Genomic DNA, 26,180 nt, shown 5'->3' with positions numbered 1-26,180 from the left:
TGCCAAAAGAAAGATGGACATGTTCATGAATATCAAAGATGTTAATCCAGTTCCATATAAGAAGGTGGTAATCTACAGATGGTAATGCAGGGAAAACACAGTTTGATTTAGATTTGGTTGAAAAGACCAATTGCTCTCAGATAGATTATGTAATTTGGAAATTCAAATGATCACTACAACTCAGCCTCTCAGCATTCAGCTGTCACGCAGTGTGTTTCTATTGTTCTAACACAGTGTTTCCTCTAATGTTTAAGTGCTAGAGAGACAGCAGATAAAAGGTATCTGTTGTGCTTTTGCAATCACTTTCATAATTTGGGAATGTTGAGCCTCAAAGTCCACTTTGTACAAATAACACACATGCACATGCACCAGAACCCCCATGACTCACGACACAGCCATAATAAAGGGCTTAACAAGGTGGGAGGGGATAAGCGGTACCCCTGATGTTTAAGCTGCCTTCGCTTTGAAGCGCACAAGCATGTGCGTTCATTCTCTTCCTCACTCTTTTTGTAAGTGCATGCTGATTTGCTCATCCATCTCACAAGCATGAAGCCTAACTTCATGACTGTTAATGTGTCCTGATCAGCCCACTGAAAATTAAGCTAATCTGTTGCTAGGGAAATAGGGCAGGAATTAGCTCAGTCAATCCAAGACTGGTTGGACGTATTTACACCATTTATCTTTATGTATAGACTGATGCCTTCTGATCTATCAGATGATGATTAATTTAGTCCTTGTTACAAAGCCCTGATACATATGAATTGAAATTCCGGCTTTTATGTGTTTGTATTGAACTGAGTTTGATTAAACATGAATTTCAGTTCATTTCATTCAGTTTTCAGCCAGGATGATCAAAACTGAAACTGATCATGCAAAGTATGTTGGCCAACAAAACACTCTTTCTTGTATGTTAAGTGTAAATTTGTTTGTTTTTATTGTAGACTATTGTTCGAGGGAACCGGCCACCCAAAGATGCATCCATTAACGGCCTGCTGGAGGAGTTTGACAACATTTCAGTAACTCGCTCCAACTCACTGCGGAAGGAGAGCCCACCAGGCCCCCATCAGGCTGGAACCAGCTCAAAACCTTTGGGCATTGGACATCCCACTGCTCCAGAGGAAAATGGATTCAACCATTACTACTCTCGCTACTCATGTGACCTGGATACCTCTAGTAGAGACTTTTCTCTGGATCACAGCAAGCCAAACTTCTCTATAGATGGGGACTGGGCTGTTGGGAGACACTATCGATTCACCAAACAGAATGGCCACTCGCATCCTATACGCAGCCCCTTCTACCCAGACGCCATGCCTCAAAAATCAGACTATGGCAAGCTCCCCCCAGACTACCACACCTACTTGGAGAGCAAAGTGCGCTCAGCTGATGAGGCAGCCTCTATGGTGGGGAGTGGAGTGGGCTCCAGTGGCTACTACCGTGCATCAGTGGGAGGTTCATCTAGCCAGGATTACCGGGACACTTCAGTTGGCACCCCATCTCGTGCCTCTCTTCACAGCGAGCAGATCAACTACCCAGACAGTGAGTGGAGCTATGGTGGCCTGCGGGATGAATATGACAAGAGACCCAAGAGCTCCTATGTGACCCAGACTAGCCCCACGCCGGCTATCAGGCAGCGATCTCGATCAGGATCTGGGCTGCAGGAGCAAAATGTCCCCTATGCGGCCAGCGGGGCTTTCAGGAACCCGCCACAGGCTCATCCGTACAGCTCCTACACCTACCCTCGCCTCTCGGAGAGTCTTGCTAACTCCCAGACAATAGCCAAGGTAAGGAGTGGAAAATGAAAAGCTGTGCAGTTATGTGTTTTAATCAAAAGCGTATTAATCTGTGACAAAGACCTCATCATTGTTTGCTGGAAACTTCAGTGCTATCCAATTACAGGGAACATTTTTTAACAAACCCTTGACCAGCCACCATAAACATTTCATAAAAAAGTTACCCAGTCGTATCCTCATTTTCAGTACCACCTTTCACCTACCTCCAGTTCCTTTCAGATATCCACTCCTTTTCCTCTTTTTCACTCTCTGTAGCTCTTACAGATCCTTGACTATATATTTATTTATTTGTAGCCTTCCTGCAAGATAGATGGTGTCAATTTTAATCTACTCTCCCCTGAAGGAGGCAGGTGCTGCCACATGAAGAATTACCCCTCTGCAGTGGCCACTGTCTCTGCACACAGATCAATTATTGCTCTTGCTGACCATTGATCGGATGACTCAGATCAATTGAATGATAAAAAGAGTTACAGAGACAAGACAAAGAGAGGTGCAAAGAATTGTAGAGATGAAAGAAAGGAGTAAGAAGAGTTGGTATGGTAGGAAGGTTATGAAAGTAAAAAGAGGTGTGAATGAAAATACCAGTACTTGATAAAATCAAAATAATAAACATGAATGCACCAACATAGAAAAGCAAAACAGAGGCATAAATAGGATTAAACAAAAGGACTAATCTTGTTGTTTATATTTATGAAGATGCCTTGCATCGGCTTTTTATCATACATATAAAAATGAGGATTTCTGACTCCCACAGTGGAAGGAATTACAGAGGTAAGGAAGGGCCATTTGAATTTTACATTATTTGATTTTATATATACAGCCATATGCAATGTGCTGCATTCATAATGAAATAGTGGATTCTGAATGCAGAAGACATCTGGAATGATTAAAAAAAGAGAGAGAACAGATTACTGCTGTCAAATATAATAAAATAGATAGCAAACAGGCAAGCTTTAGGTCATGTAAAACGATTTTTACATTTTTATATTTTCATATTTAAACTTGGTTATCATCAGCATAAAGGTGATCAAATACGTGCAGTGTATTAATAAATGTAGGCAACACATTATCTGTTGAGAAACGTGTTCTCTAATTATTCAGTATAATATTGGTAAGTTATTGGAAAGAAATACAGCCACTTTTGAGGCAGATCATCGAATTTCCTTCTAGAGTTGCCTTAACTACTCACCAAGATGAAGGCAGTGTAGCCCTTCTCCAGCAACACCTAAAGATTTTTAATGGGGTCTGGACTCTGCTCTGGACAGTCTATGTGTGAAAATTTTCAGGAAATCCCAGAAATGGAATAAGGAACAAGTGGTTAGGTTTTGGGAGTTATCCAGGATCACCGCCTGGATCCAGGAACTTTTTAAAGGATTGTTCACAATGGGGAGATAGGAATAATTTTGCCAATACAGCTTCTAACTAAAAAGATAATACCCACATTTATTGGCAAAAAAGTATTACAATGACTTTGCAAGAGGTCTGCGCTATCTGACTGCTTCTAGTCTTTATTTAAATATTTGGTGAAATCAAATTAATCTCCAGTTATTTTAGTAAAGTTAGCAAAAAAAGTAAGGGAATTTGTGTTTGATCATTTAATTCTCCCTTTTTGGTTGAGGAGAGTAAAAAGAAATACAATAATATCTGTCAAATTTTCCAGCAACATGACTTATTATTGTCAAATTTTATGTTTCATATCTTTAAGCTTCCCTTTATTTATGAGATAGCTCCACAGATTCCTCTTCCATACATCCACTGACAACTACAAACAAAACTTCCACAGATTGGTGCTACGTGTTCTCAGTATGAGTTTTTTTCTTTGTTTTGTTTTCTGTACCATCCTTATTGTTACTATTATTATTATTAATAGGAAAATTTTGTCAAATAAAAGACAGCAGGCTGCATTGAGGGGCGAAATGATTTTAGCCAATGCAGCTGCAAGAACAAGAGTGGTCATTCTGTAAGTTTACATCAAACCATCTGTATTGTCTTGACATCGCTCTGCAAAGCTATCACAGGCTCATTAAGACCATTATACAGCAAGTACTTTTATCACAGCTCTCCACCATCCCTTAAGTCCACCAGCTGGGAGGAAAACTGGGTTTGCTGATGTAGATCCCAGGGTGCCTCAGTGAAAAACCATTTAACCTACGTGCCTCAGTAAATAGCCACTCAGAGACAAACAGCCACAGAGAATGCAAGAGTAGCAAGAAAGTGATGCTGGAGAAGGTCATTTTTCATTCATATTGTTTATTACTGTATTGCTTTGTGAGTTATTGAGCTTGAAAAGGCACATTAGGTTTTTTTTGGTGTTTTTTTTTGTTTGTTTTTTTTTTTTTTGTTGTTGTTTTTTTTCTTCCTCCATGCTGTGCATGTTGGTAATGCAAAGAGTCAAGAGCAACAAGGATGAGTTCTCTTAAACAGGTTGAGATTGGTGCCACATTACAAAAAATGATAACTTCTACTATTACCTTTGCCTATTAATAATTGGTGCATCACTAACATCCTAGATTTTGCAGCAGTGGTTAAATGAAAAGGGGGGGGGGACCTTAAAAATCACTATTCCATATTTGACTCATGAACCTTGTAACAAACCCTCCCCTCTCATCCCTTGCCTTTTCTTCTCCTTCCCCTGTTCAGCCCACTCACACCACTGAAGTAAATCCATCTCTTCCCCCTGCTGTTGTCGGGAGCTGCCGGGGATGTAAACGTAGACAGCATGGAGTCTTGGCCACACATAAAGACACACACACTTCCTCTCTTTCTCTCTGCTTTCTTCTCACTTTCTCTCCCCTTGTGTTTTGTGGCCAACGCAAGATCAGTGCCGCAGCTCTCGGTGACAAATTGATGTTGCGGCACTTTCCCTTTCTGCAGCCTTAGCATAAAACTGGCCGAACGATGTTCCACCACGGAATTCAATTTCACAGTTGAGTTAGGTTGTTGATTACCCTGCCAAACTCAGATTAATGTGCGTTTAACCAACATAGATCAGGAGACCCTTGGCTGACAGCCAGCAGTGCCGGCCAGCAGCGAGTGTGGGGGTATGGGACCGGGGCTTCCTGCAAACCCCCTCCTACACACACCTGCCTCTCAGTGATTGATTAAAAGAGTCCACACCATGTAATTATACAGCATCCCAACACATCAGAACTCCTCCTCCTACCCTGTCTGTACACATTTGTGAGTGTATATGTGTGTCATTGTGAAGACGAATAGCCATAGGTGCTCCATAAAGAAAAAGGAAAAGGGGAGGAGAAAGTCTTTTTACTATACTGAGATTGAGAGTTTATGGGGAAAGAAAATCATGCTGGTTTGTGATCATTTTTGGGAGGTGGGGCGAAGGTAATTTAGTCTCAGCAGGGTGATCGAAGCTTTATCTTCCATAGTTCTCTAGACTGCATTTAATGGTCATTTTACACAGCAGTCTAGTTTCCACTTTACAATAAGACACACAATGATGCTGATTGTAAAGTTAGTGATTTAAAAAGTCACTACAGCTGTCATAATTTGTGCTTTCTGTGTGTGGGACCATCCTGAGTCATGATATTGAAGATGAGTCCTCATACACCTGAGATTTCATTTGGTTTCTCTGATGCAAGCTCTTTTTAATTTTCAGTCCTTTTTGTTTGGCAAAATTTAAAGAGGAATCACATGTTTCTTAAGGAGGAGTTGTGTCCTAGATCTGAATGCTCGCTGGGCTCTTGGTTGATGAATGGAGCTGTGAGGAGCCTCGTAGGGGGAAGGATAAAATATAGTTCCTGTCCTGTGGGCTAAATGTCCTCTGTTAGGTCTGTCCAAGGCTAATGTACTGGGAGGAATAGTGTAAGGCCATCCATGTTGCTTCCTACATTCAACACAATAACATCCTTCACCAGTCTTCGTGTAGAGGGTGTAAAGTTGGGTTTGTTTATGCACATATTGAAGAATCCTAGCAAGGCTGTTTTTATTATGCAGGTTTCCCAACATAACCTCAAACTTCATACATAAAATCTCAGTCCATTTCGGCTCAACATAACAAATAATATACAATATATTTTTTCTTTAAATTCAATCCAGTAGTCAAAAAACTTCCTGCTTTCATTGAATGCTGGAGTGTTAATCACTGATGAACTGCGAGTTTTCCTTCTACTGCTGAAATATTCCTGTTATATCTCTATCTGGTGGCTATAGGTTAATTTTACATTGAGTTCACCTGTAGCCACAGGTGTATATGTGCTTCATGGAGACAATAAAATTCATTCTGAGAGTAAAGTGTTGAAACAGTTATAGGGGGCGTATTTTGCAATGTGCTTTGACAAAGATTCTTAACTCAAAGTTCACACTTTTATAGATGTTAATCATCCATCTATCCAATATCTATACCGCTTTGTTCATTAAGGGTCACGGGGAAGCTGGAGCCTAACCCAGCATTTAGCAGGTGAGAGGCAGGTTACACCCTGGACAGATCACCAGTCCATCGCAGGCCAGATATTATCCAATCAGACAGTTTTTGTTTTTTTTTACACCAGAAATACATGTTTATACTTGTTTCCTTATTGAAAATTGGGTCAGACATAGATAAAGGAATCAATAAAGAATGGGACTGATAGGCAAAATTGATAAATACATTGATCAAAAACATCTTATCAATTCCCAACCCTAGTAATGGGTTTAAAGGAAATTAAAATGACTGGTAAATGTGGAAAGACAGCATTTATATGATACCTCTATTACAGCTGTGTTGATTAAGCATTATGTAAAGTTTCCTTCCTGGAAAACCCTTCACTGATGACAAAGGAAGAGGATTTTCCAGGTCTCAGGCGATGGGATACAAGATTTGGAAATATAAGTATAATGAAAAGCATCTCTGGACTCTGCTTGTTAGTTGACTCCTAATATACCTAAAAGCAATTGTAGTCCTTTTTCAGCTAAGTTGGTTGATTAGTGGCTTGATCCATAGATATATGGATCAGCATGTCTTGTATGTGATGTGTAATATTACGAGGTTTTAGGACCTTTTAAAAAATTGTCTTTTTTCTCTCTCCTCCAGGGTGACTATGATCGTCCATCTCGTGATGAAAGTCCCCAGGTTGCAGGTGGTGGCACCTGCCCCAGAGGGCCTCTCAAGCTACCTCAGAGCCATGCCAAACCACCTGGCTACCCCCCAGTGCACCTACCATACCCTCCCATCTTTCACCATTACAAACCCTCACCTTACCATCATCCTCCGTCTCAACCCAGTCCACCATACACCCCTCAGGTACAGTATATCCGCTATCCGGGGCAGAAAATTGTCTAGAACTGATATTATGCTACAATTTAAAATGGGGAAATGTTTTTCTTTATGTTCAGTCACTTTATCATATGTGCCTAAAAAATTATGTAAGATCAGTTAAGACTAATTCCAGAATTTGGTCTACAGAGAGCTCAACCACCCTTACCCTAAAAGCAGAGTAAATTCAAAAAAATGTATGAATTGTGGGAAAGTTTTTTTCTTCTTTTCACTTCAGTTTTTATCCCTATGTGACTGCATTTTATTTAGGGGGCTTACTCACAGCCTTCATCACCCTACATCCCCCCGGGGGCTTATCCGCCTCCTTCATGGGGGTCGAGCTCTGACACTCAACCCTCCAGAGTTTCCCATGAGCAGTTCAGAGCTGCACTTCAGCTAGTGGTCAACCCAGGTGAGAACCGTTGGGCAACAATATAAGCAAACACGGTGATGCTCTTGCATTGCATCAAAATGAAGAAACGTCTGTTTCCCCTCAGGCGACCCTCGGGAATACCTGGACAACTTCATTAAAATTGGCGAGGGTTCCACAGGCATCGTGTGCATTGCCAGCGAGAAGCACAGCGGCAAGCAGGTGGCAGTGAAGAAGATGGACCTGAGGAAGCAGCAGAGGAGAGAGCTGCTTTTCAATGAGGTGAGAAGGAACTGCAGTACAGTTATCTCAAGTATCATCTCACTTCAATCACTATATTACATCTGGAGTTCTTACCAGATAAAACAAGCTGTTTTGTCCTTTTGTGTTTATCATGTGAGATTCAGTAGATTCATTTGGCAGATGTAAATTAGTAGCTAACATTTTTCACAGATTGTTGACAGCTTAAACAAGCAGCAGCAAAGTTGGTTTGGTTTAAATAGCATCATTAAAATGCCACTTTATGCAAAATAAATTATACTTGCCTGCCAATTAATGAAAAAAAGCACGAGTTCAGTTTGCCTGACATATATCCATGGCAAATAAACCACTAACACATTTCTGCATCTGTAATTGCATTTATTTACTAAATTTAACAAGTGTTCACTCCAAAGCCTGAAGGCGGGAAATTTATTTATTTCTGTGTATGCACGCAGTGCGCAAGCTATGGAAAAATGAGCTGCATGTTACTGAAAATACCATATTTGCAGACCAAGTGCTTGTTAAGCACAAAATTGTAAATTGGGTAAAAGGTAGTTCTTGAGGTGTACTTGTACATTCATTATTTTGTGTGTTTAGGAGAGACAAGCAGAAGGTGCATGCTTTAATGTCTGCACATGTGTGCAGTGAGCACAGATGTGAAGCAGTGGGTGATCAGTAGGGAGCTAATTTGCTTCATGTAATCCTATTAATTCCTGAATGTAATCCTTTTATATTTAAGCCCCCAGAACATGTTCACCTAAGACAAAGGAATTTGAAATTATTAAAAAATAAATTGAATTACACAAATAAATTTAAGAAATTACTGAACTAGTAGATGATATATTTGAAATGCCTTAGTTAATTTTATATCGGTTATGAGGATATTTGTTGTTTTTAAATGATTGTTCTTAACCCTTTTTGAGTGCAAACCGGCAGTAAATGAGTCTGTTTAGTCTCTATATATTTTAGTATTTTCTCCAGAAAAACCCCTTTAAAAATGCAGGTTGGTAAACAGTCGCATCAAAAAAGAAAGGCCATCCTTTTTTAGTTTTGAGGTTTGTTTATTAGGACATATAGTAGTAAATCATCTGGTCCATGTTGGGTGATAAAATTTAAGTGCAACATCTGATAAATTCATTCATTCAATCAGCAAAGTCAAATTGCAGAATCATTGAAGTAATTGTTTCTTTATGATTTTATCAGTCTCTCTATTATGAAGGTACTTGGTCAGTTCTTTGTCTTTGCTAATTGTTGCAAATATTCATTTATGCTCAGTATTTCAGGTTGAGGTCAAGACTTTGACTGTATCAGTACAAGACTTTTTTTTCTTTGACTCTTTTCTTTTTTAGTCATTTTGTAGATTTGCTGTTGTGTTTGGGATTATTGTAGCTCCAGCCAAGCCTTAGCTATCAGGCAGATGGCTTCACATTTGATACTAGAATATGAGGATTTCATAGTCGACTCAGTGACTGCATGTGTCTGGGTTCTGTAGCTGCAAAATAAACCCAAAACATCAGCTATCCATCTCTGAGCTTGACTGTTGGTATTCAGTGTGTGTGCACATGTGCTATTTGTGGTTTTCTCTAAATGTGCTGCTTTGCATGTTGATCAAACATCTGTCTGTCCAAAAGACATTGTTCCAGATGTTTTGTGTTGTTTGTTCAGACCTAAGCTGTGCTTACAAGATCTTTTTTGACAGACAAGACTGTCCTAGCAACCCATACCTATTAGTCCTAATTGTACAAATTTGCATTTCTAATGAACTTAAATATTTAACATGCCAACTGAGGCCAGTAGAGTCTTAGATGTAGCTCTTGAATTTTTTTTTTTTTTTTAAAACACATTTTCTGAGAATTGAATTGTTTGACTGTGAAGTGAATTTGCTGGGATGTCCACTTCTGGAAAGATTAGCAACTGTCTGAATGCTTTTCACCTATGAATAATTGTTCTCACTGTAGCATGTTAAACTCTAAAGTTTTTGGAAATGGTCATTTAACCCTTCTCCAGAGCAGCAAACTGCCGAACCTTCTCCTTCCTTATTGGTGCTAACACTTGCTGTAGATCAGGGATGAGAAGCCCTGATCCTCGAGGGCAGCAGTTGTTAAGGTTTCAGATGTGTCCCTGCTCCAACACACCTGATTCAAATCAGATGGATCCAACAGATTATCAAGTTCTACACATTGGCTCATTAATTTCAGTTTGTTATGCTGGATCAGGGTTAACTTGCAGGACTGCAGCCCCGGGGACTAGAGTTCCACCATTACTGTAGATCATGTGTTTAAGGTCATTTGATGTAAATCACCTGGATGTCTCTTAATTCCTATGGACACAGTAAAGTCGTACTTAGCTGTGGACATCCTGCTTCTGCATTTGTTTGTTTTTCATAAATAAATACGAACACCTTGTGATAGGTTTTGTTATTCATTTCAGGCTGTATTTACCTCATTTTAAAAGCACTTTTTTGCATGGCTGTACATTTCCTTCATAATAATAATAAGAGTTTTAACTCTTACATTATTTAATTTAATAGAAAAAAAATGCTATCGTCATCTATTTCTCTCTGTTTTAGGTGGTGATAATGAGGGACTACCATCATGAAAATGTGGTGGACATGTACAACAGTTACCTGGTGGGAGACGAGCTTTGGGTTGTCATGGAGTTTCTTGAGGGAGGGGCACTTACCGACATTGTGACTCACACCAGGTAACCAGTCACCTTTCTTGAATACAGTCTGACAATCTAAGTCAGCTAAGTTACACCAAAAGTGTGAAAATGTCTGGAGTGTTTCTAAATCTTTGTTCCATAATCAGTCTGTTCCCTACCACTGAGATTTCTATCATAAAGATGCTTCTTAGTGAAGGGGTCAAGATACAGAAGAAGCCTTCTCATTCTCCATACATCAATTACTTTTTCATGTTTTAATTTTCTAAGAGATTTGATTGGTTTACTGGAGCCAGGTTCCTCCACAGGTTATGGTTCCAGCATAAGATGCTGTGGTGATACAGCCCACCATGAGATGAACCTGATTCATGATACAAAAAACCTGAGCTGGAGCTGAAGTCCTGCTTTCTCACTAACCTCACCTTCATTCACAACTCTTTATTTCATGATGCTGTATTGTTTTATTACAAATTGGATATCTCAGAATTTCCTGTAAAGTGAGGTCATTGTGATCAGCCTTGAATGTTTTAGGTCAATCAGATGGGACATTATGAAGGTCATACAGTTCTTTTTCATTCATCTAAAAAATATTGCAAGGGTGAGATCTTTTCCTTCAGCCAGCCATGTGGAAACTGGTACACACCTTGTTTTTTCTCTTTTAAACAACTGCAACTTCTCCTTTATGTGTGTCTCTGTGTCCTGAGTGCAGCAGCCAGGCTGCTAGCAAAGAGTAATCGACGGTCCTACATCACCCCAATCCTTGCTGCCTTACTCTACCATAAAAATTAAAAATTGGTTTGAATTTTATTACTTCCATTCAAGGCTTACTATGAAATCACACCCACATATATTATCAGAATTGTTGATTTATATTACTGTAAGTGTTTTTTTATTCAACTATTTTTTTTATATCAGACATTTTATAAATATCACATTCTTAACTCTGATTTTATATAAAGTTTTTGTTGCTTTAACGTATTTTTTCTTTTAATTTGTTTTCTGATTTATTTAAAAAGGGAGACATTGCATATTTATAAATATAAGTAAAAAATAAAAAATGTAAATGTGCTTAGAGTTGTGGCAGGTCAATGGCAAACGTTGAGCAATACAATGTGCAGTGATTAAAAGTAAAGTATAAACCATTAGCAGATATTGTATGAAGTGTACAGTCATTCTGCAGGTTTGAGTGCAGTTATTCCCATCTGTGTGCTGAACATTGTGTATACAGTTTTTTAATGAATAATATTAGATAAAGTTTTCTGAGCAAGTCGTGAATTATAGATACCAGTGACATGAAAATTTTAGCGAGCTTCAGAGTATTTTCTTTTTTTTTTTTAAGCTTACAGTTTAATTAGTGTACATCTGGAGATGAACGTAACTGCATGCGTTGATATATGTGGAAAATTAAATGGATCCAAGTATGGAACCTTGCGGGACTCCTACTCAGATGTTTGTTCAGCTGTGTTTTATTAATGTGTTTTAATATTAATGGTTATTTCATTGTAACACAGGCTCCTTTTGGACATTTTTGGATGTGGGTCATGGCAGAGCATGCTGCTCTTCCCCTGTATCTCTCTCTTGGGCAACGTTGTCACTCTTGTGTACCTTAATAGTAGCCATGAAGACTAAAATACTGAACTGGACAGACTATGCCAACCCACACAAATCTTGAAATCTCACCAACTTGGAAAAAATTATTGTCTTCCATAACATTTGTGTGGTCACTTTTTTTCCTGCTCACATAAAAATATCTCAAGATGGGTGGCTTTAATCCAGCGTCAGCTTAACAGTTTCAAGATTTTTTTTTTCTTTTTTTTTTTTTTTTTTTTGGTTTCCAACTTCTCTAAATTGTCTCCATGTTGTTGAGTCGTGTTTCTGAGCTGCCGCCTCATTGTTATAAGCTTAGTTTGTGCTTGGTGTATAATTACAGTCATTTGCGTTGAGTGTCAGCATTAGCGCTGCGCGGTGTCGGCTGCTAATAACACGCTTTGGTGAGGCTGAGCGTTGCTGCTGCCATGAAGGACTTTGAACGGTCTCCCACGCAGATGTTTGCCTGTTTGTGTGTTTAATGTGTGTGTGAGAGGAAGTTTCAGCACACACGAATGCTTTTAGAAGTACTAATGGAAATCTCACTAGAACGGGATGTATAATTGGGCACACATTATCTCTCTCACACAAGTTTGTTATATTATTTAGCAGAGGTGAATTTGGATGTTTTTACAAATATCACCAAGTGGAGAAAAACAAATTTTAAGAAAATGAGAGATAAAGTATTGAAATATAGGTGAAGCAGCAGTTTCCCTTTTTGGCTTTTTCAGCCACATTTGTCCAGGTGAAATCTGTGTGCTGTTTCTATCGAGCCTATTGTTGTGGAAATAACTGCAGCACATTGTGCAACCCTCATCAGCTTGCTGGACTGTTTGCAGCCAGCACACACACTCAAGTCAAGCACACACAGGTGAGTCAGCAGAGGCAGAATGAGCATCTCCAGAACTGTTACAGTCACGTTCAGATTTCAATTATTCTTTAAAAGTTGGTTAATGAGCTGGAATTCACAGGGATTTGTTCCAATCTCATATGCCCGCAGGAGCATATTCATATAGATGTGTGTGTGTGTGTTTTCTTGTGCATATATGACTGCATTTGTATGTGTGCACAAGTGCCTGTGTAATTCTCCCCTTAACAACCTCTATGGCCTATTAGAGTAATTATTCACATTGTAAAACAATTTTCTATTTCAGTAATCCTGTTTTCTTTTTTGCGTATGTGTGTATTTATGTGTGTATATGAGAAGACAGTAAGACAGGAAATGTCTTTGTGGTTCACTTTGAGTTAGCCAGTTGTAATTTCAATTAGCATAAAGCTCATTTAGCTCTTGTGAAAGCATACATGTGTGACAATAAAATCTGCTGCAATCTGCAGTCTGAAGGGTGTGTATCTGATAAATATATGTGCATGTGTGTAGCCTGGGGGTTGTTCCTCATAATGCAAGTTTAAAAGTAATTCCTACAATGGAAGGTGTGTCAGTATATCTGTCGTCATTTATTGAAACATACAAGTAAAACAAATATGTATGTTCCCTTAAAAAGAGCCTGTCTTTAATTCTGCACATGTACTGTACATGAGGGGAGATCAGCACACACACTCTTATAAACACACAGTATGGCCAGACCAGCTGGGTCTGGATGTTAATGTTCAGTGGAGCTGGGAGTTCCTGTGTGAGCTCAGTCAGACGCACTACATCGCCTCGTCTCTCCATATGGGACCCTCTTTTCTGCTCTGCACATCACGGCTGCAGCTGCTTCAGGCTACAGGGGGATATTTTCCACTGCATATGGCTAACATCAAATCTCTTTTGTGTGGGAGACATTTTTTTCAGGATAAATCCAAAATCAGCTTCTAGTACTTACTGTTGCTTTAAGAATAATCATTTCAGCCACAAAAATAATATGAAATCTAAAAGTATAATCTGTCTTTTTAGTAAACAGCTGGTATGTTGGTAGGTTCTTTAGAAATGTGTGTGATACTTAAAGGATAATCCCTTTTACCTTTTTACTTTCTTAAATGCACATCATACATACAAAAAAATGATGAAACAACAGTAAATGAGAGTGGTTCGTGCTATTTGTACTGTAATTGTGAATTTACTGTTATAGCTGACACACTTTTCGTGTGTGTGTGTGTGTGTGTCCTTCCAGGATGAATGAGGAGCAGATTGCCACTGTGTGTCTGTCAGTGCTTAGGGCCCTGTCCTATCTGCACACACAGGGCGTCATCCACCGTGATATCAAGAGTGACTCTATTCTCTTGACCAGCGATGGAAGGGTAGGTGCACGTGATGAATGTACATATACTGACACCATTCACCATTAGACACTGGTCTTATTTATACCTTTAAGTATTTATCACCTATCCACTCACTCTCACTCACTCTAGCCCTCTGCATTGGGCATCTTTCTTGTCACTTGTCAACAAAAGAAGCTCATCATCATCATCAATTACCACTCATGCCCCTTTAATTAAATCCTGTGTAATGCCTCGAAATTAGTTAATAAGACACAATTAATTAAAGCTTAATGAACTCCTAATAAGGGATGTTACTGTCCTCCATGACATTCTTTATTACATTGGGTCAGTGTACTTCTGACCCCATATTTTTCTCAGTGTATGTCAACACACCTGAAGGCAATGTTGTGTATGTGTGTTTCCAGATTAAGCTTTCAGACTTCGGCTTTTGTGCCCAAGTTTCCAAAGAAGTGCCCAAGAGGAAGTCACTGGTGGGCACACCTTACTGGATGGCACCAGAGGTCATCTCAAGACTGCCTTATGGGACAGAGGTGAGAACACACAATTCTCAAAGCTGAGATTAAAAGTGTAGATATATTCCATGCTAACTTCAATGGGTCTTTGTGTGTCCAGGTGGATATTTGGTCTTTAGGTATCATGGTGATCGAGATGGTGGATGGAGAGCCCCCGTACTTCAATGAGCCCCCTCTGCAGGCCATGAGGAGGATACGAGACAACCTGCCACCACGGTTAAAAGAATCACACAAGGTTAGAGATAATTTTCTGACAGCAACCATCTCAGACGTCATCCACCTGTTATCTGGAAACAAACTGAATCTATATATTTTGGCTAAATTATGAGTCAAGAAAAAAATTAGCAACTCAGGCCACCATTGCCTGTTTTTACATTACATAACTGCATTCCTTCTCAAAGAATATTACGTGCCACAATTGTATGATTTCTATAACATTGATGAATTGAATAAAATTGCTCCAACCAATCAACCAATTTCTGCACTTTTCCCAGGTGTCGTCTGTGCTGCGGTCCTTCCTGGACCTGATGCTGGTCAGGGAGCCGTCACAGAGAGCCACTGCCCAGGAACTCCTCCAGCACCCCTTCCTCAAATTGTCTGGACCACCTTCTTGCATTGTCCCCCTCATGAGACACTACCGCCATCGCTGACCCACCAGCCCAAACCTGCCCTTTTCTACACAAAAACTACACATACATACACCTACCCCTCTAGGGTGACACTGCCCTCACCCAGCCAAAACACACACCGTTCGGTGGCGTGCCACTTAATAGTCACACCTGTAACAATGAAGTAGATTAAATAGAAGAATATATAAGAAACACATTTAAAACACACACATCAGAGACAAAAAACAAAACAGAACAAAAAAAACAAAAAAACAGTAACCTTTGAACTGTAGAGCTGTAGAAGAGCATACAGTGCCAGAGAAACTCACTAGTCATCCTGTAGAAATGCGTGGGCTAACTCGCCCTGCAGCAGTCTTCTTTCTTCCCAGACTTTGAGTCTTCAGCTCCACATAGACTCTCAGTAGCCATCAGCCTTCCAGAGCTTCAGAAGGGTGTGCCCGAGTGGCTGACGAGGCGGAGGAACTCAGGCACTGCCCCAGCCAACAATCAGCTCCGCGGAGAGAGGCTTCGGATACTTTGCTGCTCAGCTGCTCGGACAGGAACGAGCTCTCATGCATCTCTCTTTCTCTCTCTTCTCACACACTAAAAGTGAAAATGTATTTTAGAAAAACTTGTAAGATTTTCTGTACAGTTTTGATAATTTGCAGTATTTTATTGTGTCGTAACCATTGTGATATGAGCAGTATTAAATAGTTTCTGCAGAGATTTTTCCTACTGTTTATAATCCAGTTTTTGCTTAAAGATAAGAGAAATCCCAAATAAATCCATCTAAACTTAACTGTTACAAAAAATACTTAATATATTTATTATCTCACATTTGTAGACGGAACTTCCATTAAATGTTGGAAAAAAGGGTAATGTCAGAATTTTGTATGACATTTAAGAATATTTATTTATTTATTGAAACTGAAGGTATACTTTTATTTGTAGTGTGGCCTTTTTGTTTGTTTCTCTTTTTGTTTTTGTTGGGTTTTGATTCACATTTCTAAAAGGCACATTGGCAAACAGTGCTATCAGTTGTTATATCATCCAAGCAATATCCCAAACCTATTTATAAAACCACAACGCCCTGCTTTTCTTACATTGTAATACACTTTGCATTTAAATGTAGCACAGATTGAATGGCTTTGACCAAAAATACAAAAAAAAAGAAAAAAAAATCCTCATGGGCATATTTTCTTTTGTATTAGCATTCTCGCTGTGTTTCTTTAAATGCTAATAGGCGCCTTCCTTCCAAGCAGAGTTCAAAATGCCTATAAAAAGGTCTCATTTTCCACTCACATCTTCACTGTCATCATCTCACTCCTTATCCCACCTCAGTCAGACACACAGCGCTATGACTAGAACTGTGCCGCCATCTTCATCTCCAATTGGACCAGGAGAACAGTGTAACCTTCCTCCCCGCATCGTTTTTACCCATCAGTCACTGTGATATGTAAATATGACCATGAGTGTGCGAGCGTGTGAGCCTGTGTTTGTCGAGGAGTAAAAGAGGCGGAGCGTGTTTATCCCTGTACAGCATCTGAACGTGCATTTGCGTGTGTTTGTGTGCGTGTACCGCCAGCTAATCCTTGACAATGTGTCAAGATTTGAATGAGTTACACTTATCTGTGGTTTTGGCTTGTACAGTGATATTGCATGTTTGTTATCAGTGAAGCTGGTTTCAATTAAAAAAACGCACATAAAAACATTGAGATGTGTTGCATGGATTTTTCCTTTATCACCCTCTGCAGTCTCCTTTTCTTCTCTCAGTGTCTCATATCAAGCAGAGATTTTTTATTTTTACCTTTTCTTTTTTCAACAGCACACTGTCCGATTACTCCAGGGAGCTTTGTTTTAATCATTGTGCGTTTATTTTCTCTTTGTGTTTTTGGGTCTTCCATATTCTCGAAATCCAGCAGTTCTCATTTCCAACAATTTCACCCCCAACTTCACCTCCGAGTACAGAGGCAAAAAGACACATCAATGGATCGGTGTTACCATAATATGTTATTGCTCTTTCTTTTCCTCTAGGCCAATTCCCTCTGAAACTATAATGGGATATTGATTTAGTTCAGCCAGAGAATGATGCTTCTTTCTTGAAGAAAGATGCCTGAGCCAAGTAAATAAAAACTCAAGTTCTTTACTGGGATGAGCAAGGCCTTGTTTTTAACGATTATTCAAAAATTCAAAAAGTTTATAAGGTCAGAGACAAACAAATGTGAAATTTACTGCAAATATGAGATGCCACTTTTCCTAAATATGTTGCTTTAATGGTGGCAGTGTCTAAAATATCGATTCTAAATTTATTTTAAGTGCTTATTAAGTTGAGATCCGGTGACTATGATGGCCCTACCATAAGCTTTAAATCATTTTCACAATCTCTTGGTGCGCTGGGGTTAAAGTCATCATGGCTGAACCCTTCCAAGTTTCGAGGATGAAATAATCACTTATAAAAGTTTGTTTTCTGTAGGAGTCAGGAATGCAGTTTGTATTTAATTAATTTATTTATTTATTTGTCTTCAGATCAGCAAGAGCCAGGGCAAGTTATAACTAAGTGTTTTAGGATGGGTTTGAAGAGTTTCTTTGTGTGGATCATGGTTTATAAGTACATGCATTCAGTTTTTCTGTACATGGCTCTGGGACAGAAATGGAACAGTGCCCTCAATAATAGGATTTGCTACACGGGTGTTTTACTTGCTGTTTGTCTGAAGGGGAATTTATAAACACAAACACACACACACACACACACACACAAAACAGGATCATTTTGTAAAAAATCAAATTACAGATTCTGCTAAAGCTAAGAGAACTTAAGCAGTATTTATTTGGTCAGTAACTGGCAACCCATCGTGTTTACAGTGGCTGAAATCTCCCAATAAAATAAAAATCACCCGCTTTCTACCCTACAAGGAAAACAGGATGATCTGTAATGATGCCATTCCTTCTCATAACTCGTTCTGGCATTAAGGTACCAAGTATGGAGTGTAATTTTCTCCAATTCTCTCTGTGAAGGTTAAGATTTCTCCACACCTGCTCTATTTGAAATGGGTCCAAACCAAGTCCAGTAAATATCATTACTCTCTTACAATGTGGTTTTGCACTGTCTTGTTGAAAAATCATGGATAACCCTGGAGCAGGCGTCAAGTAAAAGGAAGCACATCACTCAATCCACTGCATTGGTGCTGCCTTCTCACCAGGTGGGACTAATCTGAGCCTTTGGTTTGGTGTACAAGCTATCCATTAAAAAAATGTACTAATTCGTCTGAGAACAAGTAATTCACATACAGATATTGTGGAAATACACAAAATTCTCTGAGCCCTGAAAAATCAATGCCAAGTCTATGAAAGGTAAAATGAGGCTTCCTTGCACACCAAACTTTGAAGGAATTTCTGTGAATGTAACGACTTATTATTGTGACTGGCAAATATATCAGCTAGTGATGCAAAGCGGTTCAAAGATCCAGTGCAGTTTGAGAGATCATACTTAACAAGATGCTTGGCTTAGGACTGAACTCTTTATGCCCTGAATCTCCTTTACTTCTTAAATACTATTAGCATTGGTTCTTTTAACATCTTTTAACATAACTAGCTCCAAACTGTTTTGTAATGCATAGCAGGCTTGAAATCCCAAAATGGATGTTTAGTAACAATTTAAATTAAGTTGATGACAAAACATTAAATGTTTTTATCCATACTCTCTGCAATGAAGTAAAAGTCAATTTAAATGTAAGATTTTCAATACTCCCCAAACTTTTTAAGACTTTGGTTTGTGTTGTGTGCACGATTGTTAGCAGCCTATAAACAAGCTAAATTTAAAAGGTCTTTGCCACAGGTCTTCCTCACTGCCAGCCAAGCACACACAGAAATAATCTGGTTTGTATTGTAGGTTGTGGTAGTTTAAAAATTAGCATAAACTGTCTGCTTTAAGACACCTCTGTTATATTCTATAGCCTAGACTTTACAGTGTGACACATTAGAGTATATGACTTGTATTTTTGGCACGTCTGTAAATTGTAGCCTCGGTTTCTTGTTTTTAGCAGACAGGAGTGGCTAACTGTGTGGTCTTTTGCTGCTTAGCCCGTCTGCTTCAGTCTTATAACACTCTTTTCTAGAGCAGATTGACCAATAATTGGAAAATTGGTGGTTCAAATCCTGCTTCCACAGTCAATCTGTCGTTGTGTCCATGGGCCCCTTGCATTCAGTGTCGGTATCGCTGGTGAATATGTGTGAATGTTTGGTGGTGGTAGGAAAGGCCGTTGGCACTTAGCTGCCTCGTTTCTGTCAGTCTGCTCCAGAACAGCTGTGTCCACACATGTAGCTTTCCATCACCAGGTATGAATGTGGTGTGAATGACTAATGGATTCATTTTTAATCCTTTTGGGTGCCTTGACAAACACTACATCATCATCTTCTTCTTTTTTATTATTATTATGATGATGATGATGATTATTATTATTAAATTTTATTATTATTATTATTATTGTTCTAACTTCGGCTAACAGTTAGCCTACTGTTGCCTTTCTATAACCTCCAGGCAGTCTGTCCATTCTCTGACATCAACAAGGCCTTTTGGTCTAGACAACTGCTGCTCACTGGATATTTTCTCTTTTTCAGACCATTCTCTGTAAACCCTAGAAATGGTTGAGTGTGAAAATCCCAGTAAATGAGCATTTTCTGAAATACTCAGACCAGCCCATCTGGCACCAACAGACATGGCACGTTCAAAGCCACATAAATTCTTCCTCGTTCTGATGCTCAGTTTGAACTTCAGCGAGTCACCTTGACCATGTCTGCATGAGTAAACGCATTGAGTTGCTGCCATGTGATTGGCTGATTAGCTTTTTGTGATAACAAGCGATTAAACAGTTCTACCTAATGACATGGCTGGTGAGTGTACATGATACAGTTTATAGTCTTCAGTGGTTGATTTAATTTTAAGCACAACCATTTGTTTTAAGAAAAAAAAATATTCATTTCCAACAATGAAGTGGCAATTCTGAGTAAATAACTGGATTGTGGGACTTAGGATGGAGGATAACGCATGGTGTTCATGCTAAAGAAACAAACAGGTGTAGCAGACAAAAATCTTCTATTTATTTTCAATTATATTTGTTTACATTGCGTTTCCTTTTGAAGGCTCAGAGCCAAAGAACTAAATCAATACTTCATCCTGGGAGCGTCTCTACTGATGGGTATATCACTCACTCACTTCACTCTGTCATTCATCAATGCATTTATAAGAAATTTTTACCTTTTGTGATCGCCAACATTTTTCACTAACACAAAGGACATAGAATTAGTTTTCTTTGCTGTTCATTATGGTTGGTAGAAGAAGTGTAGTGTAAGAAGTCAAAACTGTAATAATGGAAATAATATAGGGTACTCAGCAATTTATTTCAAACAGATTACTGCACACGATTGCATCAGGAGAGGCTTATGCATAGACTTTCACTCAGAAAATATTTTACACACACGTGTTGTTTAATAACCTCTCTGCACTTTGATAAACACTCTTTTTATTCAGATAAAATCTTCACTATGAAGTATGGTATTTGTGACCAATGTTATATATTTTCTTTCATTTTTTTAAATGTTTTATACATTGTTGTGGAGAAAAGGTCTGAAGTCAAAGCAAAAATTGCACTGTACATTACAAGACTGACCACTGTCAACACTATGGCTGCATTCAAAATGTAACAGGAAAGGGGCTGAAAAATAAACAAATAAATAAATAAATAAAGTAAGTTAATAAATAAATAAATAAATAAATAAAGTAAGTTAATAAATAAATAAATAAATAAATAAAATTAAAGTGAGCAAATACAGATCCAACAAACGGCCATAAAGTCATTTAGCAGCAGTTTCAGAGAGGAGAGAAAGAGAGGACATGACAGCAGAAGTTCAGGAATTTGGATCAAATGTAGCTGAAGTGATACACTAATTTTGAGTGATGAAAGAGAAAAATCTAGTCACCTGGAGCTTGTTTTCATGAACATTTTAAGGACGTTAATGCAAACTACTGAATCAAGATTCATATCAGCCATCATGTTATTGTTTTTTTGGGTGGGTTTCCCCTCCAACTCTACCCATGCTGGTCCCCATGTTGTCCCTTTAACTTGTCTTTTAGCTGTTCAAAAGCTCCAGTGGGCAGTGGATTGAAGGCCACTCACATTTGTCAATCAGGATTCAGTCCAGCGTGAGGACTTGACCCTTTTGTGGCGTTGGAGGCCTGGGACAAAGAGGAGACGAGTCTGTTTTAAGGAAAGCTTTGGAGAGAGCCGAGGGAGACGCCGCTACCTACATGTTCTTGTACATGGAGCGGTCTCTGGGGAGCTGCGGCTGATTTGCTGTTAGCTTGAGGTGGAAGTGGTAGATGGTGAGCGTGATGACGATTATCAGGCCCAAAATGACACCCAGGATGATGGGGAGGGTTTCCTCCAGGCGCTCCCGCTGGTCGGTGATGCACTTATAGGCTGTAATGAGGGGAATTACAAACAGTCAGCATGCAAAGGTGACTGAGCGTGACACGCTGTTGATTCATTCAGAATTTATGTGCTCAGAATATAGCATTCATTTCTAATACCTTTTAAATTGAGCTGTAATGTGATTAGCTGTTTATTCTAAATCAGGAATGCAAGAAGGCAATTATTAGAGAATGTTTAAATAACAGTAAAAATGCAACAATTAGTCTAATTTTGCTGAATAAGGGCTTTAAAAGTCAAATAGTCCAAATTATCTGCAGTGAAAGTATACAGGAATCAGATGACTGTGTTTAAAAAGCTAAATAAGCTAATTTTTGCTTGTAAAATGTTGCTGTAACTGTCTAACAGTTTCTATTTTTAGGTAACAAAATTTATTCCATTTTCTAAAAGAGTTTTAAATCTTGTATTTTTGAGTGAAACACATTGATCCACACTGAACAGGTCATTTAGTGTGTCATGGGCAAGTTGCACTATGTTTGCTGGAAAATTTGAAGAACTCAGGATTGTTTACACATTTAATAATTATGTTAATTTTACACAGACATTTCATCTCTGTCTTATGCAATTATTGCATTTATGTATTTTTATACACTACTGTGAGGTTATGGGGAAGGAGGACACCGACATCCCAGTCGTCTGTACTATAGTACAGTGTGTGGTTTAAAGTTGAAGTTTCTCCCTGCGGACAGCAGTAAGACACACAAGGAGGAAGGAAGTGAAGCACAGCCTAGTTTACAGCAGCTCACGGCACACGATTCTTCCAAGGTGATTGGGAGGCTAGGTATACAGAGTCTCTGTGAAAGCTGCATTGAGGGCAGGAAATGACTACACTCATAAAGTCCTAATGACCCCCAACCTCTTCTCTTGCTGTCTCCCTCCCTTTGCGTCTCTTATGCATTCCCACATCTTCTTTTTCTCATTTCACCCTCTGCGGCCCTGCATGCTCCTCATACTGCAGCAACTCCCCTGACACACACACCTTCTAGGAGCTGTATGTGTTAGACAAAAAGAGACCTACAGCTCACCCCCAGGATTTTTCATTGTTCATTACCATCATTATCTGTTGTTTTCTATAACATGAGGCGGTGTGTGGTAAAGGTTGGGGTAGTTCTTCTGTGTTAGAACTTCTTCTGTGTTAGTTCTGCTTACGTTCACTGAACATGAAGTCAGAGGCGATGTCGAATGGCTGGATCTGGATATCATACATGGAAACTGTGACGCCCTTCTGGTGGTCGCTTGAGATGAGGGTGAGGGTCTGCTGAGCCGTGCACACAAAAGAGCGCCCCGCAGGGGTCACCAGGGCTGACAGCCGGTGTGTGCTGGCTGTGTGCTTCCCAGCTGGAGAGAATGAGGAAGATTTGGGAGTTTAGGGCAAAGGAAGTCATTATTATCTAGAAACAAAAATTTAATGTATTGATTTTTTTTTTCTTCTTTTTTTGTGTTTGTGTATGTGTATAAAATTTGGGCGGATTAAGTGTAAGATGAAACAAAATGACAAAAGAAGACAAAATCAAATAATCAAAAACAAAAACATAAAACGAATTTAAATCTTGCAAGTTGGAACTAAATTAAATTTATGATTTTTAATCAAAGGACAGTAAGTGTTTAAATTAAGTTATTAATTCTGGATTATTATTAAAATAATAACCAGCTTAAAATCCAAAGGAAAAAAAGTCTGAATAAAATTACAAAAATTGCTTAAAACTAAAAAATGACCAAACATAATAAATAAATAAATAAATAAAATCTTGGGTGAATGCTGCGCTGAATGATGTTGATGTTGAGGGAGCAGAAGGAATGGAAATGTGCTGAGTGGCTCCTAAACCCGGGCGGAGGGAGACTCACGGTTGTATGCGTTGATAAAATGGGACGTCTCCGAGGTGTCATACACGAACTGGACTTTGCTAATCTTCCATACCTCAATGCCTTTGTCACGGAACTCCTGCAACACACACACACACACACACACACACATATGCGTTAAAGATAGGTCTGTGCACTGAAAAACGCCCATGCTGGCAAGTCAGACGCTAATAATTCATACATTTAGTCAATTAATGTAAAATAATTTACTTTAGTTTGGACATCTGACTAAAGTATTTGAATTTCAAATAACGTCCTTATAACAAATAATAATAATAATTCTGACAACCACTTTGTGGACTAACATTTTGTGATTACTGAAGTTTAACAACCGTCTCGCCCACCTTAGAGAAATAAATGCGGAGGGTGTAGGCGTTATTCTTCCAGGAGATGTTGATCTCTGACTCCGTGCTTCCACATTTACCCTCGATTTCGGCTCCACGGGGCAAAGTGAAAGACGCCTGCTCTGTGATTAGCTGCAAAACAAAGAACCAACGAGGGAATCGGAAAGGTGACAGATTACGCATTGGTTTGTGAAAGGGAGTTTTTAGTAAAAGATTATAACTTTTATCTTGCATATCTTACATCTTATAACATTCATTGTGCATGTAAGATTATTAAATTGTTCAAATGCTCCAACAAAGTCACATTGTAATTGGTAGAAGTTTGATAAGGAGCTGGTTTTCTCGAAAGTCTGCCATTTATGAATTGTTTATTACATTTAGATGCGGTGTAAAATATTTCAAGTAAGTGGCTGCTCTTAAGAGGGAAAATTTTGATATTATACATGTTAAATAGTCGGTTAGTTTCAAGAGTCTTGGTCCGTTTTACGCGCGGTTTGATCCAATGACAGGTTTTGCGCATCTTTTCTTATTTCCATAAGCATTATAATTCACGGGGGATTCCTTACGTCTATTCCGTTGAGCGCGAGCACGTCATATGGCACAAGGAATTTTACTGCGAACTCCACCATCAGACATGTCGTGCTGTTCTCCCGGACAGCGAAGATGGCTTTGTCTGGGTTGTCGGAGAGTCCGGACAGGTTCTCCCCCTCCTGCCCTGCCAGCACCACGGACAGTGCCAGTGCACCTGTCAACAGAGCGGGACAAAAACACGCCACCCCACAAAAGAAAGAGAGAGAGGGAGAAAGTCCAAGGGTGAGGCACTTGATGTCAGCTGGGTGATAAATTACTCGCACACATCACCATCACCAACATGCAGAATCAGCATGATCAGAGTTTAGCTGAGGTCCTCTTTCGACTTCAAATCACTGGCACTTTGCCCCTTTATTCCGAATGACAAAGTCAAAATCAGTTTAAAGCACTAAGGAGTGAATTCTGCGGTATCAGGGGAGCAACAATACATCACCGCAAGTATTGTTGTGCAAACAATGTCAGAAAGTAACAAACAGCGCTGATCATTTTAGAAAGACTTTCACTGACTGCTGGAATTCAATACGCACACACATAGCCTATCTTTTTAATAATGCTTGAATGCACGCAGTAAGTGCGCGCGTGCACGTATAGACACTGCAGTGACAAGTCACGACAGCTACATGCCCGCGAGCGCACACACGGACTCTCAAACATACTTTCTTACCAAAAGCACCGAGCAGCAGGAATTTGGCGCTCTCCGTGGTGCTGAAACCGAGTCGTCCCATCGCTACCAGCTTCCCCGACGCTGGCACAAAAAAGGGGGGCTGACTGACTGACTGGGCAGCCTGTGCTGAGCCCGCGAAAAGAAATGAAAGACAAGCACGGAGGGGAGGCGGTGAGAAAGAAAGAGGAAGGAGGGAGAGAGTGAGGAGGAAGAGGATTGCCTCTACTTAGCGCCAAGAAGTCACACTCAGATCATCGTGAATGCAGCAAAAAAAAAAAAAAAAAAAAAAAGTCTCCTGGTCGGAAGTGAGATCCGGGTCCGCGCTGCAGATGCCAGGCGTCACGAATGAGCTCCGAGCAGTCCAAACAGACTTCTCCCAATCTCCCAATACCCTCCTCACCTTCCTCCTTCAAGGTTGACAGCTTTTAACCCAGTGACAGCTGCAAGTCTGCGGCCCTTCTGCACATCATTTCAGTCACCAACAATGTCCCTACTTAAAAGAAAAAGTCAGCAAACTGAATTTTATATCCTGTAATGGAGCAGTCGGCACGCAGTCCCGGTTATTCCCGCAATGCTGTAGTCTCCATCTCTGTGGTTGCAGCTGCAGGTTGAACTGAAATGATGTATGTCTGGAGGGAAACGCCAACAACTCCTCCTCCCTCTCCTCCTCACAAACTCCTGCAAGGTTGCAGCGGAGTGTGTGTACGAGTGAGAACTGACACGAAACGTTTAAACTCAAACATCAGAAACGAACTAACACAATATCAAAATAACATCCATAAACTTTATTGCAGTTACTGTACAATATTGGTATTTTCTTGGATATTTTACACTCTTTATTATCTTATTTCAGATATTATTCACTGATGGGAATAATAAGGAAGCCACCTTACAGAAGCATACAAATCCAAGACATACACAATTAAAACATGCCATAAATGTTATATGACTTCTTGAATTGAAAATCACATCC

General features: G+C 39.4%; 2 protein-coding genes across 2 annotated transcripts in view; one reads left to right on the top strand and one right to left on the bottom strand.

Annotated features, from left to right (window-relative positions):
- pak5 (p21 protein (Cdc42/Rac)-activated kinase 5) overlaps nt 1–16,971 on the top strand; it is a 55,427-nt gene extending 38,456 nt beyond the window's left edge. The window contains exons 4-12 of the mRNA XM_041976488.1: nt 942–1,781; nt 6,820–7,029; nt 7,312–7,453; nt 7,539–7,693; nt 10,242–10,375; nt 14,032–14,158; nt 14,545–14,670; nt 14,753–14,887; nt 15,147–16,971. Coding sequence (XP_041832422.1) covers nt 942–1,781; nt 6,820–7,029; nt 7,312–7,453; nt 7,539–7,693; nt 10,242–10,375; nt 14,032–14,158; nt 14,545–14,670; nt 14,753–14,887; nt 15,147–15,302 — 2,025 coding nt within the window. The 3' untranslated portion in view covers nt 15,303–16,971. The remainder of the gene's footprint in view (nt 1–941; nt 1,782–6,819; nt 7,030–7,311; nt 7,454–7,538; nt 7,694–10,241; nt 10,376–14,031; nt 14,159–14,544; nt 14,671–14,752; nt 14,888–15,146) is intronic.
- A 3,404-nt stretch (nt 16,972–20,375) lies between these two features.
- lamp5 (lysosomal associated membrane protein family member 5) lies at nt 20,376–25,820 on the bottom strand. The gene is made up of 6 exons (XM_041975042.1): nt 25,208–25,820; nt 24,519–24,697; nt 23,953–24,084; nt 23,591–23,687; nt 22,895–23,083; nt 20,376–21,736 (listed from the first exon to the last, which is right to left on the bottom strand). Exons 1-6 carry the CDS (start codon nt 25,266–25,268, stop codon nt 21,561–21,563), a joined length of 834 nt encoding a protein of 277 aa, XP_041830976.1. The 5' UTR covers nt 25,269–25,820; the 3' UTR covers nt 20,376–21,560.
- Nucleotides 25,821–26,180: the final 360 nt, after the last annotated feature.

The sequence above is a fragment of the Melanotaenia boesemani genome, chromosome 22, assembly GCF_017639745.1.
Source record: "Melanotaenia boesemani isolate fMelBoe1 chromosome 22, fMelBoe1.pri, whole genome shotgun sequence".
In the NCBI taxonomy this organism is placed as follows: domain Eukaryota; kingdom Metazoa; phylum Chordata; class Actinopteri; order Atheriniformes; family Melanotaeniidae; genus Melanotaenia; species Melanotaenia boesemani.
The sequence above is the reverse complement of the archived record's forward strand: the minus strand, read 5'-3'. Positions and strand labels throughout refer to the sequence as shown.

Excerpts from the sequence above, each read along its gene's own strand:
- lamp5 (XM_041975042.1), bottom strand. The coding sequence starts at position 25,268 with ATGGGACGACTCGGTTTCAGCACCACGGAGAGCGCCAAATTCCTGCTG. Across the intron at positions 23,084-23,590 it reads TTTTATCAACGCATACAACC|CTGGGAAGCACACAGCCAGC; the intron begins GTGAGTCTCCCT and ends CATTCTCTCCAG. Across the intron at positions 21,737-22,894 it reads TGACTTCATGTTCAGTGAAC|CCTATAAGTGCATCACCGAC; the intron begins GTAAGCAGAACT and ends CCCTCATTACAG.